General features: G+C 41.8%; 1 protein-coding gene across 1 annotated transcript in view; it reads left to right on the forward strand.

The window, feature by feature from the left end:
- HMCN1 (hemicentin 1) overlaps nt 1-19,175 on the forward strand; it is a 5,606,893-nt gene that overhangs the window by 4,091,892 nt on the left and 1,495,826 nt on the right. Inside the window, exons 61-62 of the mRNA XM_044085314.1 lie at nt 3,471-3,552; nt 3,648-3,779. Of these exons, the coding sequence (XP_043941249.1) occupies nt 3,471-3,552; nt 3,648-3,779 (214 nt within the window). The remainder of the gene's footprint in view (nt 1-3,470; nt 3,553-3,647; nt 3,780-19,175) is intronic.

A 19,175-nucleotide genomic window follows, 5' to 3' on the forward strand; every position in this document is an offset into this window, starting at 1 on the left:
TGAATGGGCGTACCTTCGTTGAAAGTTGTGTGTCAGAGCTGGCAACTCGGCACGTAAAAATCTACTACCAATCATTAGCGGACCGGAGTTCCGCTGTGGCGACCCCTAACCGGGAAAAGCCGAAAGACACAACAACACCTCCACCCACAGGAATAGCTATTCCACAATTTCCACAATATTAGCCATCCCCTTTAATTTAGAACACGTTCTCTCAGATCTCCCTAAAATTAAGTATACTTCATCTGTGTGTCCTGATAACATATGAGGTCACCTGACTGTCAGTGCCAAGTATGGCCTTTCTGAACACCTACTTAAACTCTTTACTTTAAGCGTCTCCACTGGTCACATTCATGAAGCCTGGAAACCAGTCATTGTAATGTCTTTACACAATGGTGGCCGATCTACAGACCCTTGTCACTATAGACCCGTTAGTCTCACTAGCCCCATATGTAAAGCTATGAAATGCATTATCTCAGATCTCATTAATCTGGACATTGAAAATCTTTTAACCCTGAACACTCATCAGTTTGGCTTTGTCAAAGGAAGGTCCTGTTTCTTTAATCTCATTAATTTCTTTGAAAAAGTCACTGCAGTGATTTAAGCAATATGAAGTGCATGCAGCATATCTAGACCTGGCCAAGCCCTTTGACACTGTCCTCTATTATTGATAGACTTGTAAATGTGTATATAAATCCTTATATTGTGCACTGAATAGCTAACTGAGAGAATCCATGTGGTTAGAGTCACAGTTACCACTTCTTATGAAAACAAAAAAGTTACCAGTGGTGTATGACTGGGCTCAGTTTTGTCCCCTCTCTATTTGCATTTATTTCTCAGTCCTTCAGGCCAGCACCCATGGCCTGTAGTTAGCTAGATTTGCAAACAACTGTAAATTGGGTCTTGTTATTCAAACTTTAACTAACTGGGTTAAACCATGTTAACAACTGGTGCAAGTACAATAGTCTAAATTTAAATGTAAAAAAAAATGTAGTATAGTTCAGTTTGGTAAACATACAATTTCACTTACTGTACAGGTGATGCACCCCTCAAATCAAACACTTTGGTAAGGGATTTAGGCACTCTTGTTGATAATGCCTTATCATTTGACTGTCATACTCCCAAAGGAGTTTAGAAAGCCTTTTATCTGGTTCATCTGATTTACAAAAGTATCTTCACTGCATCCAAAGAAGTCTTATTTCCCCTTTACTTGTATCTTATCAGTCCCATTATTGAATATAATGGTTTATTATCATTTCCCCGATGTGACTTCATTCGATTTTCACTAGTGCGAAATGGCACTTTTGCACTATGTAAAAAACGAATGTCACAATGTCGAAACCTGCAACAGTGAATGCAAAACAGCATTCGCTGTTGTGAGTTTCGACAGTGTGATGCAGATCGCACTGTAGTGGGGATCAGGAAATGTACCCTTTCCCTCACTGTAGTCCAATCCTGGAGTTTGTATACATAAGTTGCAGGGGGTGTAGGGGGCACATCCCCCCATATGGGGGATGCAAACTCGTTGCTTACTGTGCAACGCACAGTGATCCTGTTCCCAGAAGTGTGGTGACTGTTCGAAAATGTCGAAGTCGACATTTACAGTCACCATACTTCGAGTTTTCTTTCATTCTTTCTTTCATTTCTTTCATTCATTAATTTGAATTTCACGGTTTCGGTTTGGTATAACCGTGATTCCCTGGTGTGCGATCCGGTGAAATGATAATAAACCGAATTTAATGCACCTTTTGGCATGCATTTGTCTAAACATATCACAAAACTTGGGAGACCTCTGAAATTCATAACTAAAGATCCGTGGCCTCAAAAATCTTAGTTATTTGGAGCAACAGGCAACCCTTTGCCTGCACTCCATTTCATACAGACTCCATTGTGGAGAACTGTGTCTAGCCTTTTGAGCAATGAAAGATCCAACCATATTTGATCTCTTATTCCTTAGCAGAACTAAACCCATGAGGGATCCAACCTATTTGATTTCCTATTCATTTACAGCACTAATGGCATCTCAAGTACTCAATTAAAGGAACTCAACCTTCATCAGCAAATAAATAAGATGTTGTTGTGAGAGGTTCATATCTCAATGTATCCCTCACCTCTGGAGCTAGCTTACATGATGTATCAAGCAGAGTATCATGCTTGCCACCTTCAAGGTAAACCTAGATAACTGGGTGGGCAGCCTCAAATTCTCCCCTAGTCTATCTTGTCTTGTCCTACTTGATTGTTGAGGAATCTTTTGAATAGGGCTTTTTGGCTAGGCTTGTAATGGTCTGCAGACTGATTGCCTAGTACTTTCCTATGAACCTAAGAAAACTGGTGGCCCCTCCTTGGGATCTTAATTTTGTGTTAGAGAAGCTAATACTTGCTCCATTTGAACCAATTAACCTGTCTGACTTGAAGTTCTTAACATCACTTGTACTGATTTTTCTAACCTTCTGTCAGAAAGGTTTCTGAGTTGCATGCTGTTATGGGGAGTCAATGCTATTTCATTTCTACAAGGACATGCATTCTTTGAGAACTAATCCTTCCTTTATGCCTAAACTGGTATCCAAGTTCACTTTAAGCCAAACTATTCATCTCCATGTTTTTTTTCCTGATTATTAATGTGAGGGAGAAACGATATGGCATACCTTTGAAGGTAAGAAGAAGACAACCTGTGTCAAAGCAGACTATTTCCAAGTGGGTGTCTAAGGCTGTTACCTTCTGTTGTACTTGCCACAACAAGATTATTCCAAGCAAGGTCAAAACCCACTCTACCAGGGCCTTGACTTCATCTAAGACAAACATTTTTGGAAAGGGTTGCATTCTAGAAGTATTCTAGAAGCAGCAAACTTGGTCCTCTCTACATACTTTTACAAAGCACTATAGCTTGATTCCTTCTCTAGGTCATCAGGCTTTGCAAAGACCATTCTCCAGGGGCTCCTGGACTCTTCTCCTTCTCCTTCCCAAATGTTCTAAGCTAGGGTAATCTACCCATTTAGCTAAGGCTACTGCAGCAGTGATCAGTATGGTGAACATAGTACAGTTGTGTAAGCAGCTGCTCCCTCCCTACATCCCCCCTTGTTTCTTGGTGTGTTGTTTTTCCTAGGATGTGAATATTTATTTTGTGTTGCTATAGTATTAACCTTTCATGGCTCAGCCTCCCTGTTTCTGTCAGCATGAAAGCTCTAAAGAGCTTGATGACGAAACATGTTTTTTTAGTCAGGGATTGAGCATGTGGAAAGTGCTCTGAAGCTTTGGAAGCTGGCTGACTATTATATCCTTGGCAGGATATAACCCATATTGCTAAGGCTACAGCAGCAGTGATCATCTGAACATCCACGTTATGGTAAGTTTATTTACAGAACTATACTTTTTTATATTTATATTGCTTAAAAATAGTGATGTTTTATAGATCATTTTATATTTATAAATAATTGGAACAGATTTTGCTTTAACATTAATTATTATGTTTGTAGGTTTCTGATACCGGCCAGTACTCTTGTAAGGCCATAAATGTTGCTGGACAGATTGATAAGAACTTCCATGTTAATGTGTACGGTATGTAACTGAATTGCACTCACTGACGTTTGTTATTCAGCTGAGAAAATTTAATGACATTTTTAACAATGTACCACTCATTTTTTATTTCAAAGTACCTCCTAGTATTGAAGGGCCTGCAGAAGAGAAAGTCTATGAAATCATTAGCAATCCTGTTACCTTTGCATGTGATGCCACAGGTATCCCTACACCAATGTTAACATGGCTGAAGAATGGACGTCCAATAAGTAAGATACCCCTTCTTTTTTGATGATTTGTGAATATGCCCTTAAATTAAGTTTTTGGAAGTTATTTTTAGAGCCATGCAGGAATGACAGGTTTACAAAAAACATCATTTAGGATTATCTTCCCCTTTTCTCAGAATATTCAGCACTGATTTAAATATGATAATTAAGCCTTTGTTAGCACAAGTAATTGTTTCTTCATGTGGCTGCCTTCTGTTCATGAGAATTAACAGAATGAATGTTTTTTTTCTTTTCATTTCAGCTGTCTTTTGACAATTAGCTCTGTCACTCCATCATTTTGCTACAGACAAACTGTGTAGAAGTAATACGCTGTTAGTCAAGGAGACAGTGCACCAGTATATTGCACACTAAAACAATAAATGCATATAGATCAGGTCACAGATTCACCAAGTCTTTTACTTACATTGGTTGCTGCTTAACTAGTGCCCTATCCAGCATATGTGAACACATTTCACATTTTAGCATGTGTTATAGTGCGTACACTACAGTCCTCTTTTTTATATATATAGATCATGTTTCATGCTATTTAGAAGGGATCCTGGGATATTGTCTGGGCCCATCGATGCAGTGTTCTTGGTCTTAGAGAGAACATTAAGGACCTGTTCCCTAGTGATAGTAAGGGGAGTTATATTTAATGATATTTCCTGAGGGAAGGTTGAGGGGGAGAGAGGAGTAAAGTTGGAGCTGAATTTATCAGCCAGGAGGTTTGCTCTATCTTCTGGCTCAGTATAGGTGGCTCCATTTACAATGAGCTCTGCACACAACTGTGTATTGTCTTTGAGGTTGCGGACATAGCTAAAGAATGTTTTGTGGTTGTTCTTGGCCTGGGAGGCCAACCTTGCCTCAAATTTGGCTTTGATAGACTTTATTTATCCTCTACGTTGTTTGTTTAGTTTGATGAGAGTGCTTTTATCCTGCTGGGTGCTGCACCTCTTAATTTTTGCCATGACTTTCTTCCTCCTGTTATACATCCGATTGATTTTGTGATTCCACCAGGGTGGCTTGCTTGTTTGACTTAATTTTGTACTTCTTCCTAGTGGGTACAGCTGCCTCTGTGCAGCTATTAACATGCTTGTATAGGGTTTCTGTGAACAGATCTGCATACGCAGAGGTGTTCTCAGGGTATATAGGCGTTTGAAATTTTGCCAGGTTCTCACTTAATAGCAGGAGGTTATTCTTAAAATAGTTCCTGAATATTCATGGTTTAGCTGGGGGGGTCCAGGTTTTATTTTTACTTCAAAGGGTACCATTTTGTGTTCTGACCTTACCAGGGAAGCCATTACAGTAGGGGGTGTGCAGCACTCTTCCATAGTAGTGAGGACCAGATCCAGTATGGTTGCACCCCTGGTTGGTGTATTGACTATATGGTCCAGGGAGTTTGTATTTACAAAATCCAAGAATCTCTGTGCATGTACATTTGATGTCATATAGGATTCCCAGTTAATAGTGGGGTAGATAAAATCACCCATGAGTATGGTACTGGGTTAGATGGTTAGTGTTTCTAATAAGTTTAACTACATGGTATGGGTTTCCTGGGTCATAGAGGGTGACCTATACCTTGCAAGGAAGTGGTATTGGATTTTACCTACAGTGATTTGAACATGGATCAGCTCAAGTGCATTGTCTTCTTTGACCAGCCATGAAGTATATTTATTTCTGATGTAAATAGAGACACTTCCACCTTTAGTCCCTGCCTGTGAAGTAGCTGGTCTAAATGTGTGGAAGGCATTATAACCTTGCACTGTTAGTGTGCTGTCCGCGGCTTTAAACCATGTCTCAGAGACAGCACAGACATCAGCATTCTCTAGGGTAAAGAGAGCTTCCAGGGTGTGGAGTTTTTTGTTTAGGCTCCTAGCATTGAGCAGTAATACCTTTAGATTTTCTTGGTTTTGATTTGCTATGTCGGAAGTACTTTCAGTTTGGCATTGCCTAAAATTGAGGAGTGTGTGTGTGTGGGGGTGAAGCCTCCATGTAAAACGTCATTTCAATTTTTTTCAGTTAGTGTTTGCTGTGCGTGTTTATATTGCAAATGTAAACCCTAAGTTTACATATGTGATCCATTCAGTGCAGTAATAATTTCCATGATGGAAAGAATCGTACTTGATGGTAGTTTTTTTTTTTTTTTTTTTTTTTGTCAAAAGTGCAGTAAACTTCTGCCTGTGGCACCCAGGGCCTTTCAGGTAGAGCCATGGTTACTTCACATGCCTTTTTCAGAAATGCATCTGTCAGTGATATCTGTGCATTGAGAATGTGGGCATCTCCAAATAGTTTTGTAAGACAGTACAGGGTGGATGTGATCTCTGATCCAGATCTTTGATTATTGCTACATCTACCATACGTTCAGACATTGCTGCATAAAGATCCATGCAGGAAGAGTAGCTTGAGATTTTGGTTAACTGATAAAGAGAATGGGACATCAATCTCAGCTTCAAAAGTTACAAAATTACTGTAAGAATAAATTTGGCTTGATAGTTCGGTTTTCTTTACCATACCCTCCCTCATCCCTTGTACCTTAGAATTGACAGTAATAGAAGTTATACTGCACCTTTTATGGACTTCAGAGATCTGGCAAAGCTTCATGGGGGAAAAAAGAGGATGGGTTTTTTAGACTCTGAAGAGTTTCTCAGCCAGGCCCTGATGTTCTTAGTCCTAGTATTAAAAATAATTGAACTACCAGTTCAGATATATTGCTAATATAAATATGTATATTTCTTTTATAACAACATTTCTTTTGTGCTGCTTTTCTCTCTCTGTTTGTATAACCCATTCTAAAATTAATGAAAGGGAAAAAAATCAGTTTGTTTTCCAAGAGGTGGTGGTGGTGGTGTGCAAAATGCCTTGTTGCTGAACTGCCTGTTTTTTGATATTTGATGTCTTTGAGATGTTTATAAGACATAGTTTGACTTAGCTTCTAGTTTCACCTATATAAACTTTTACGGGACAGACAAAATGTTCATATATGGTCTCTTCTGTATTATAAACCAGTATTTGCATTGCTTTGAAGCTTTGCCATAAATTAGATAGTACTCTTCTTCTATCATGTTTACATTCTCTGGATTTATCTGACAAAAAATGTGGTTTATGTACCAAAATTCAATTTGCAAAATATGATAGAAAAGTCAGAGTATATTGCTTGTTTGGAATATATGACCTTTACTAAGGTCCTTTGATTGTGAGTTTATAGTTGTAGGCTATCCTTTAATAAAAATAAAAAAATAAAAAAAGTTTTCTCATTTTGCTGCCTATGCCAATTTTTTATACTGTACAAATATTGTTTAGTCATCATTTGACATTTTACTCTCACAGATACACAATCTAACATCTTGGTAATCTTCTGCAGCCCAACAATGTCTTTTCCACCTTTTTGGGTAATTCCTACTGTTTCTGGATTTTAGACGACTTCTGCAAATGCAACCTGGCCTTATCACCACTTGTTGTGTATTTAGTCAAATGTGCATTGTATGGTAAAACATTAATAAATGCAGAGAGACCAGAACTATGCTTCAGTGCATCACTGACTCCCAGTAGCTACTCTTCAACTGGCATTAGATAGCCAGTTCATGTGTAACATTCTGCATATGCATAACTAGGTCATGTGCTTCACATCCCATATCATTACTGACACATACTAACATACACCTATTATTTAAGGTAATGCCTGCAAAAGGTTATCCAACTGGATTATTGAGAAGAGAAGTAGCATGTAAAAATAGTGAATCGGATTATGTCAGTCTTCATTCATTCTTGATTGTTGGCTCTCGGTTCTGTCCTTGGAACCAGCTCAGCCATCATATCAAGTTTGTGCCAGCCAGAAACTCTCGAGCTAAGGCTACCAATAGTGCCTGTCTTCCCTTCCCTTCAGATCTTGTTTGCCGAGTAGAGGTTTAGGATGCGTCAACCTTGCTCTCAAGCTAATTTTTTTCATAAAATATCTTTACTAAAGCTTATTCTTTAACTCTGTACTTGTCGTTAACTTAGTTTTCATAGTTATTTTACAAAACCAGCTTCAATTTAACCAACTTACTATTGCCCATAAAATCCTCAACCAGCCTAACAGTACTCCAATACTCACAAACCTCATAACCCCCTATAAAAATCTTAATATCTTACGCTCATCAAACAAACTACTGATCAGCATAAGTAAGTCTAACAATATGGCAGGCAACCCCCTGTTCTCTAACACAACAGGAAAAAACTGGAACCTTCTACCTATTGAACCTACTTCTCTTCCTTCCCTACCCCTCTTTAAACAAAAAACTGAAAATATTCCTTAGGATGCACTGGCTATGCCCATGCAATAAACCTAACTAGCTTCCAACTAGAGGAAAATCCCAGGATCCAAAAAGCTCCCTTACCAGCCTCAGTAAGAAGCTGAGATCCCTCATAAAATCCTCCAAAGCTAGTTATGAAAATAAAATTGCCAAAGATTCCAAAGACAACCACAAGGCATTCTATAACTATGTCAAGAATCTAAATGGCAATGTTCAGATCTGCTCTGAGCTACAACAGAACGGCATTAAATATACTGATCCCAAGGATATTGCCAATATCCTGGCAGATCGATTCAGTGCCAACTTCACCCCCTCTCACCCCCTAAATGGCCCATCTCAATAACGGAAGATTGCCAAATTCCCATAATAACGGCCACACAGGTAAAAAACGCACTCTCCAAAACTAAGAATACAGCATCCATGGGACCAGATGACATCCCGGGCTGTGTACTACACGAACTACAAAATGAACTGGCACCTCACCTAAGTGTCATGTTTAATCATACCCTCACCTCAGGCTTCATGCCCACTGAGTAGCGCACAGCTACAGTTATCCCATTCCACAAGGGGGGGATCCACCTTGGATCCCGGAAACTACTGCCCCATCAGTCTGACGAGCCTGATCTGCAAGGCCATGGAACGTATTATCCTGGAACTTATAAACAAAGACATTGGCAACCTTAAAACACTGGACCCCACCCAGTTTGGGTTCATGAAGGGCCAATCTTGTCTTCTGAACCTGATTGACATCTTCGAATCAGTCTCCAGAGCCATGGACAAGGGTAAGGCAGACCACACAGCCTATCTGGACCTTGCCAAGGCCTTTGACACCATCCCCCACTCTGAAATCATAAGCTAAGCTGGGCATTAATCCCTACATCACTCAATGGGTTGCCAGCTGGCTTACTGACAGAACCCACACTGTAAAAGTAGCTGACTCCAAATCCAGCTCCAGACAAGTGACAAGTGGAGTACCTCAGGGTTCAGTCCTGGGACCCCTCTTGTTTGGCATCTACTTCTCTGAAGTACAGATCAACACTAAGGGACTCTGGCTAACAAAGTTCACAGATGACTGCAAACTGGGAGCCATTATTGAATCCCCAAATGATGTCGATACTCTACAAAAGGGCCTTACAGAAACAGATGCTTGGTGCCAGAGCCATGGGCTCAAGCTCAATGCCAAGAAATGTATAGTTATCCCCTTTGTGAAGAAACATGTACCCATGTATTACCACATAGGTGGCAGTACACTAAACACCGAAAGTGTGATAAGAGACTTAGGGACACAGGTGGACAGTGGTCTTACCTTCAATAACCACATCGCCACAGCAGTCAGGAAATCCTATGTGGCACACCTCATCACTAAGGGCTTTTCATCCAGAAAAAAGGAGGTCATTGTCCCACTGTACTCATTCCTCATTAGACCCATTATAGAATACAGCACCCCATTTGGTATGTATCTCTCAAGACATCTGCAACAACTGGAAAGGCTGCAGAAATACCTCAATAAAAGAATCACAGGCCTAAATCAGATGCCCTATGCTGACCGCCTTTAAAAACTTAAGCTATACTCTGTCGCATATCGTCTACTCTGAGGTTATCTCTGCTTAACATACAAGGCCATGTCAAACCCAGAGCTGTTGGATATGCTACACTTAAAGAAATCCCAATCCCTCAGAGCCACACGCTCCAGGGATCTAAACCTTGTCATCACAATAAACAAAACATGCTGGAGGGATAGGTTCCTGACCCAGAGACTCCCCAGACTCTGGAATAGACTGCCCATACATGTCAAGCAGAGAACCTATTTGGCCCTCTTCAAAAGTAACCTTGATGACTGGATGGGAGAAAGGAAATTCACCCCAGGGATCACGTCAGTCGCCCTGCTAGACAGGGGTCCAGGGGATTAAATAGTGTGGGAAGAAATAGCCAGGGAATTGTTATGGCTAGGCTTGTATAGGTCCTAGGGCCGATAGCCTAGTACCAGCCTATGAACCTATGAACTATGCTACTAATATCTCCTTAACTCCTTATCTATACTAATTTCTTTTCTAAGTGCAAATATAAGCAGGAAAGTATCTATTAATTATAATGTTCCTAAGTCTAAATATAGGTAGAAAATTTAAACCAGGAAAACACTTAGGTTATACCTCGTGAAAATCTTGTCCTATATTTTTGTAAATCATTTTTGCTATGTACTGTTTAATGTGCTGAAATATCTTCTGTTTCAACTTTAGTGAACTTTTTTATTTTTATAGCAATCCTATCATCTTGTTATTACTGTACTTATTTTGTGGAGCTTTTCTCACCAGGCCTGTACTGAAAATGGAAATGTATCCAGTTAGACTAGCCCGGTCAACAAATGTAAAATAAATAAATAAAGTAAATAAAAATAAATAAATAAATAAGTTACTGTTGATATTTCCTGAGTGTGAGTGTTGTCTTTCTTCCCTTTTTACCCTTTTGGTATTTCTCGCATTACCATCACTGGTATAGGCCCCTCCCTTCCCTCTTACCTCTGGTAATTTTTTAATACCATCGTTGGTATTCTCTTTTTCCCCCTTCTTTACCCCTTCTGGGTATTTTCTTGTTACCATTGTTGGTACAACCCTTTAAAAAAAAACTCTTGTTTTTTTTTTTTTTTTATTTCTTGTGTGTGTCTGGAAACGTTTGTTGTTGTACGTGCTTTTTTCTTCTGATTAAAAATGTCAGAGAAGCATAAAGACACAACTGGTTTTAGGCAGTGAAAGGAATGTAGCAGAAAGCTGCCCAACTTGGATGGGCATCTTTCTTGTGTGTATTGTTTGGGGGTGCCACATTTAGAAGTCAACCGTCATGTGAACTCTGCAAGGGTTTCAGCGCTCAGACCCTTGCAGAGCGGCACAGCAAATTGATCCTCAAAGGGCTGTTAAAATGCCGTTTTAGTGAGGCTTTGTCTGAGGCAGAGATGTCAAAGTCTCCCAAGAAAGAAGCAAACGAGAGGAGCCACTCTGTTCCAGCGTCTCCTAAATCACTTGACCCAAAATCTTCTAAAGGCCAGGTTTCTTCCTTGGAACTGAAGCCTAAACTTTCAAAATTGACACCTACAACTGTTTCATCACAGAAGCCTATTACTGTGCCTATAAAAGTCACCTCGGTACCGACTCCTTCATAGGTACCTATGACCCTCTCAGCACCAACAATAGTTTCCCCAGTCATACCGGTCATTCCCCCCAGCACAAACAACTGGTCAGCTGACCACAGTGCTGAAGGTTGAATTCTTACCCAGGAGTAGGTACTTCCCATCTATTGACCCCTTCTTTCATCAGCAATTGGGTCCCTTTATTGAATGTCCAGAATCACCCTTGGGGATGTCTGTTCATTCCACCAGGAGCCTTTCAGAGCTTGATGTAGTTAGATTAGTGGATCAGCTCTTGGTGGCCAGAGGTCTTCCAGACCCATATAGGACCTCCCTCCCATCCGGAGCTAGGGTCTACTCTCCCATGACTCCAACTTATCTTCCTCCTTCAACCTCTCAGCAGGTCTTGGAGCACTCGACTTCAACGCTGCCCCCAGTGCCAACTAATTCGGTACCGATGGTTGACCTCACCTTGGTTCCAGAACCCACTCTGTGGTTCTCGCCTCAGTTGGAGCCAACCCACCCAGGAGGCCGTGACTTGGCTGCCAGCTCTGGGATACCTAGTTTGGGTGCCGATTTTTTCCACAGTGCTGTCTATGGTTCTGGGTGCTTTGGCAGTTCCACGTTCTCTTGGGGTCCCTTCTCTGGAGGTGGGCTCATTGGAGCGGGGTGTGACCCTGGTTCTGAGGTTGTCTTTCTCAGTTCCAGACTCCGATCCGTCTTCAGGCAGGCCTGCCTTTCAGATTATGGAGAGGGCTCTTGCCATAGCAGGCTTGCAGTTGGCACCATCCCCATCAGAGTGTCACATCTATGCATCCTCTGGCTCGCAGCTGTCACAATCTGCTACATCGGGGCAGTGGGCACAAGAGCAGCAAGATAACCTGATTCAAGGTACCCTCTCTTTGGAGTCCTCCTCAGACCTTCCCCCTGAGGAGCCAGCCCATAAGTGATCGTGCAAGAGGAAGCACTTAGATTTTCTGGAAGAATCTCTCACTGAGGATACAGACTATGATGAATGGGAAGGGTCCCCAAGGTCACCCCCTGAAGATGTCTCCTTCGGAGACATCCTGGAAATCTTGAAACAGAGGTGTGATTGGAAGCCCACCAACCCTTCCACCAAGGAATCTGTCTTCTTGCAGGCTTTTCGTGCCCGACCTTCTACTTCTTTGGTGACCCCACTTGCCGATGAATTGGTCAGACTCATCGTGCAGCATGATTGGAAAGCCCTTGACACTATAGAGCCAATCCCCTGGAGACCAGACAAAATTCTCTCAGCACCAGAAGATCAACCCCATTGGTCTAAAGGATTAGCGGTAGATGCTATGGTGGTAGCAGATGCCACAAAGAAGGAACTTGCAGAGAAGAGTCCTGCTGTCCATCCTCCAAACCGAGAGTCTAGAATGATGGACAGATTTGGGAAGTGGGTCTATGCTTCAAAGACCTTTGCCATACAGTCATTGAATTTCCTGGCAGATTTCTCGCGTCTTCAAAGGTACCTGATCACTGAGCTCTCAGGGACCTTGGCAGGGGCAGTGTCTGACAAGGTATACGATAAGGTTGCCTCCCAGCTTGCGACCCTAGAATCGATATCGATCTTGTCCATGTGGCTTATTGCACACATAGCCGAAGGGACGGCCAGAGCAGAGGGTACAGGCGTTGCCATTAGGCGTCATGCCTGGATGTGCTTATTTGACTTTGCGGACCCTTTCAAGTCTTCCTTTGTCAACGCTCTGGTTGATGCTACCTAATTGTTTGGCCGAAAAGTCAGAGACACATTAGCCAGGTATGAGAAGGATGGATTTCTGCTGTGGGCATGCGTTTTTTCACTCCTCAACAACCTTATTCCAGGAATCAGAGGGGTGGAAAGATGTGGTTCAGAAAGTCCCAAGGGCCTTTTCTGGACACACATGGTGAGTTTTTCCCCTGGGGCAGAGGGGGGGAACTCATCAGGAGGATGCCCCTCCTGTGGCAGAGGGGGCCTGCATAATCAGGATTCCAGAGATTCTTTCTCTGGATAACCCTACCAGTGCTCCTGAGCAGCGGCCCAATTGCTTACCTTTGGAGGCAGTCAGGGGAAGATTCTTTCTGCACCACTTAGCCTGGCACTCAGTAACATCAGATTCCTGGATGCAGACTATAATTACCAGAGGTTACCATTATCCCCTTCAATCTTTATCCAAGACCACAAAGGCAAATCCCAGATGTTCCACCCAGACAGATGCAGACTATAATTACCAGAGGTTACCATTATCCCCTTCAATCTTTATCCAAGGCCACAAAGGCAAATCCCAGATGTTCCACCCAGTCAGAGGGACACAGCAACACTAGAAATTCAAAAGCTGCTTCAAAAAAGAGTCATCCAAACAGTCCCGCCAGACCAAATAGGATCCGTTTTTTACTTAAGATTCTTTTTAGTGCCAAAAAAGACAGGGGACTGGAGGCCAATTCTAGACCTCAGTGTCTTGAACAAGTTTGTTTGACAGACAAAATTCTGGATGGTCACGGTGCAGTCTATCCTTCCATTTCTGGAGAAAAATGATTGGATGTGCTCTATAGATCTTCAGAATATGTATTACCACATAAAAATGGGCACGCAGTCCAAAAGATACCTCCACTTCCGGCTGGGACCCAGTCATTACCAATTTCCAGCTCTGCCCTTTGGTCGCACCACAGCCCCCAGGGTGTTCACCAAATGCATGGGAGTGGTAGCAGCTTACCTAAGGCTACAAGAATTCCATGTGTTTCTGTATTTAGATGACTGGCTCCTCACCGCTCCCACCAGGCATCTACTGCTTCACATCTTGGACTCCGTTCTAAAGCTTGCAGAGTTCTTAGGCATTTTACTAAACAAGAAAAAGTGAAAGCTATTCCCCACACAAAACATAGAATTCATCGGAGCAACATTCAACACGAAATCCTGTGTGGCTGCTCTGTCTCTCCACAGACTGCACAGGTTAAGGTCACAGCTTCAAGTGATACTCTGTCAAGACAATGTCCTAGCTCGTTTAGTCTTACAACATTTTGGGGCCATGGCAGCGACAATCACCCTAGTTCTTCTGACAAGGTACCACATGAGGCTGCTTAAATGGCTCCTAGCATCACAGTGGTCTCTATTAAACACATCTTATGTCCTACCCAGTACGAATAACCAACTGATGCAAGCAGGATCTATACTGGTGGATGAAGCCAGAAGAGGAATTATGGAGTTGCCCCTTTTCAACCTCTCAGCCCAAGGCCGTAGTCACCATGGATGCATCCCTGATGGGGTGGGGAGGGGGGCATTTTCAGGGAAAGACAGTCCAAGGCACTTGGTCTTCCTTAGAGACCAACTTGCAATCCAACATCCTAGAACTGAGGCAGGTGCTCTTAGCGTTGCAAGCATTTCAATCTGCCCTTCCTTCGGGGGCAATTGCTATCCAGTCAGACAACATGTCAATGCTCTGGTACATCAACAAACAGGGAGGAACCAGATCCTACCCTTTATGTCGGGAAGCCCTAAGAGTTTGGCAATGAACACTCGCCTCCAACCGCTTTCTGATAGCAATGCACACTCCGGGGATTTCCTAATCTGATTACGGGCAAACTGAACAGATACATACTCCTGCCTCATGAGTGGTCTCTCAATTCCAATGTAGCAACGAAAATATTCCGTCAATGGGGTCAGCCTTGCTGCAGTCTGTTTGCATCTCCCATAAACCACAAATGCCGCAGCTACTTTGCCCTGTGCCCCCCTTGGGGGGGAGTCCCCGAGAGATGCACTCCTACACAATTGGCCCCCAGGACTGCTTTCCACCTTTCCACCTTTCCCCCTAATTCCCCAGTTTTTGAAGAAAGCCCAATGGTTGAGAAGCAAATTGATCCTTATTGCATTTTATTGGCCCCACCAAGTCTGGTTCCCCTTTTGTTGGCCTCACCTAGTTCACCGTCCATGGACTCTGGACCCAACTCCAGACCTGTTGTCATATCTGCAGGGGCTGGTCCATCCCAACCTTCAAAGTCTCAAGCTGGCGACTTGGTACCTCCACTTCCAGCAATTGCCAAGCAGAATAACCTATCTTCCCCAGTACAAAAGGTACTTCTGGCTTCTCACAAACCATCCACCAGAAAACTTTATCTTAGGAAATGAACAGATTTGTGCTTTGGTCTCCCAGAGAAGGAATTGACCCATATTTAGCCTCGATTAATAAGGTATTACAATATTTATCAACTTTATTCCAATCAGGAGCCTCAGCTTCTACTGTTAGAGTACATTTAGCTGCTATTTCATATTTCCATAATGGCTTTGATGACCTTTCCTTAATGTCTCATTGCCTTTTCAAAACCTTCCTAAAGGGCGTTTTGCATTTGAAACCACCTTTTAAAGAACCCATTGAACCTTGGAATTTAATATTAGTCTTGCACAGTTTTTTTCACAGAGTATCACTAAGAACTTAGAACTAACCCCTTTTTTCTACCCAAAGTTGTATCGAACTCAGATATTAATCAATCCATAGACCTAGCAGTTTTCTTCCCAAACTACTCAAACAGAGGAGAATATTGTTTGCATTTGTTGGATGTACATAGACAATTACATTTTTACTTGGATGGAACAAAGTCGTTTAGGAAATCAAACCAATTGTTCCTGTCTTTTTCAGGTACTCGACTGGGCAAAGCAGTTTCCAAATTTACCTTATCGAAATGGTTGAGAGATTGCATCACCTTTTTTATGAGCAAAATAAGCTAAATCTGTGAACCAAAGTCGAGGCTCATTCTACCAGATCAGTTTCCACTTCAGTAGCCTTTCATTCTAGAGCCTCTATGGATGACATTTGTTCAGCGGCCACTTGGGCTACCCCTCATACCTTTATCACTCATTACAAATTGGATATGGTCTCCAGGGGAAGAGTATCCTTTGGCTCAATGGTGCTCAGGAATATCCTTCCATAGGGCATCCCGGGACATAAAGTAGCTAGGGACTCTGTTCCAACAGTCAAGAATGAATGAAGATTGACACTATCAGATAAAGTTCTTACCATAACGTTCCATCTGTGTTGTTGATCTTCATTCATTCTTGACATCCCACCCTCCAAACCCCTCCAAACACTCCTGGAAGTTTGGAACTAGTCATGGTTTTATAGTAGGGCAGTTGCTCAGACAAAGTTTCCATCTTTTATTTGCATGGGCAAAACTCGATCTGAAGGGAAGGGAAGAGAGGCACTATGGGTAGCCTTAGCTCGAGAGTTTTTGTCTGGCGTGAACTTGATACAATGGCCGAGCTGGTTCCGAGGAAGGAACCATGACCCAGCAGTCAAGAATGAATGAACATCGACAACACAGATGGAACGTTATGGTAAGAACATAACTTATTTTTTATACTAATGGGTGCTTTACAACATTCTGTAGCAGTCTGTACTGTAGCTCTTGTAACACAGTGCTTATGACAAAACTTTGGCTGCTAAGTCCAAGAGGATCATCTGCTTCAGCTTCCCTGTTATAGCATAAATGGAAGCCAATCTCCTGAAGTTTTGTTGGCCTTCATCTTTGTCTGATTTTAAGTGCTTAATTAAAAAAACAAATAAAATACCAGACTGAGATGGTGTCATTCAGTGATATGGGTATAAAAGCATTTCATATGAAAACATTTCAGTAAAGCAACTGTAAACTATTTGTACATTGACTGTAAAGAATTCAGAAATGATCACGTGCATATGATAAAGTTGAATATAACTGGAATCCAGTCTTTTGAAGATGTAAGGAAAGCTATCATGAAAATGGGTTCCCAATTGAAATGTCAAGGCTCACAATCAAACATCGTTCTTCTCCTTTTGATGGGTTAAGACCCCCTGCACCCCTGATGGGGAGGTAACCTCTTACCTGCCCCTACCCTTGAGATCGCCATGCAATGAAGAAAAGGGAATGTTCTGAGAAATTTCAGTCTCAGACTTGCTGTATGTATGTCTGAATTGTTGGCCATTTAGTTTCTGCATTACAGAACTTGGCATTCTGAGTCCTAACCTTTCAAGGTTACCCTAAAAATTTTGCTAGACAACTTAACCACCTTGCTTGAAGTCTGCTTAATTTCAGCAATTTCACAAAGACATTTTTGTACCCTGTATAAAATTAGGAAAACGGTCGCTGATGATGATGATGACCTCAGACATTTTTGAATATATCTCCATAAAGTCTTTCCAAAATAAATTGACGTAAACAGAGTTCCATTTGTATAGGTGACAGTGTGCTGTCCAAAAACAATGTAGCAACATATACATGCAGGTGAAGTTTACAAATGATGATTCCTTTAACTTCCTACTTCATATAAAAAACAGAAAACCATAAAGCAGCCTGTTGACACAGAGGCAGAACATGTGTGCAAGTTACTGCTCATCCTGGCTTTAGGAATGAGTCTTGACTTGTTTTGATGAAATGGATGGGCTAATCTAGCTGATGACCCGCTTATCTCAAGGGGGAGACAAAAATGTGTAATTGCCAGAGTGACTCCCAGTGAATGCCACTGGGTATTCTACAGCAGAGATTAGTCGACAAGGTATGAGAAACACCTAGGACATTATTTGCAGCAGAAACTGGTAGACAAGGTATGACAAATACCTGGGATACCACTTGCATCTGAGATTAGTGAAGTGGTCTCCAACCTTTTTTGCACCAAGGACTGATTTCATGTAAGACAATTTTCCAAGGACCGGCCATCGTACATGCATAGTAAAGTGCATAATATTTATTTATTTATTTATTTGACATTTGTTTACTGGGGAGGCCCAACTGGACTAGAAGTCCATTTTCAGCCAAGACCCAGGGAGAAAAGCCCCAAAGTACAATAAAAATACAACTGGTAATAATTACCAAAAATAAAAAAAAGTGTGCATCTTAATAGCATAACATTGATCTGTATGGTCGTGTGGTATGTAAACCTAATAGCAACCTTCTTGACTTTCTAAGTTTATGAGTAATATTTAAAATCTGTCCCTGTTATTTGGCTCTGTGCAGCATACCTCTCAACTGTACAGATTTTCACAGAATGTGCAGATTTTTGCCTCATATTTTTGGTCTGTTTCTCATAAAATTGTTTCTGGCAAATCATTGAGGTTTAACGTCAGAAAATAATGACAGACAGTTGAGTTTCAGACTTCATACCTTTCAGAAAATACATGCTAATGCAAAACCTGTACTTCTATCTACTTTCTAAGTTTGTAAGAGCAGCACTTAAAGTGTCCCTGTTTTTGGGCCTTTGTCCCCCCCCATTATTTTTGGCTTTATCCAGATTTCTTGCTCTAAGAGGTTGAGAGCTATGCTGGCCAGATTTATTGTGCGAGAGGTTGGGTGGTATGGTTGAGAGGTATGCAAGCCTCATTGCTGCTGCTACTGCCAAGGATCACTCTCATTCTTCTGTCACTCTCTCTCTCTCTCTGTCTGTCTCACAAACAGACACACACACACACTCACACACACACACACACACACACACACACACACACACACACACACACACACACACACACACACACACACACACACACACACACACACGCAGACACACACACACACACACACACACACACACACACACACACACACACACACACACACACACACACACACACACACACACACACACACACACACAGTCGCTTGTACTTTCATGCATGCATTCAGTCACACAAGCAGACAGAAACATATGCACACACAAACACTTTTTAGTTTTATTTTACACTCACTAAACAGCAAAAGCGCTGCTTAGCGAGTGTAAAATAATGGCTCGATTGATATCCCTGCTCACTCTCTCATACACACACAGTCTCTTCTTTCACACTAATACATTTTGTTTTCATGCAGGCATTCACTCACTCACACAGACAGACACATAAACACACTCGTACACATACATACACACATTCACTTTTTCGTTTCACACTCTGCCTGGCGGCCCAGTACCAAATCATCCATTGCCCAGTGGTTGGGGACTGCTGGATTAGTGGATAAGTTATGACAAACACC

The sequence above is a fragment of the Protopterus annectens genome, chromosome 10.part0 (genome assembly GCF_019279795.1).
Source record: "Protopterus annectens isolate FY-2018-M chromosome 10.part0, PAN1.0, whole genome shotgun sequence".
Classification (NCBI taxonomy): domain Eukaryota; kingdom Metazoa; phylum Chordata; order Ceratodontiformes; family Protopteridae; genus Protopterus; species Protopterus annectens.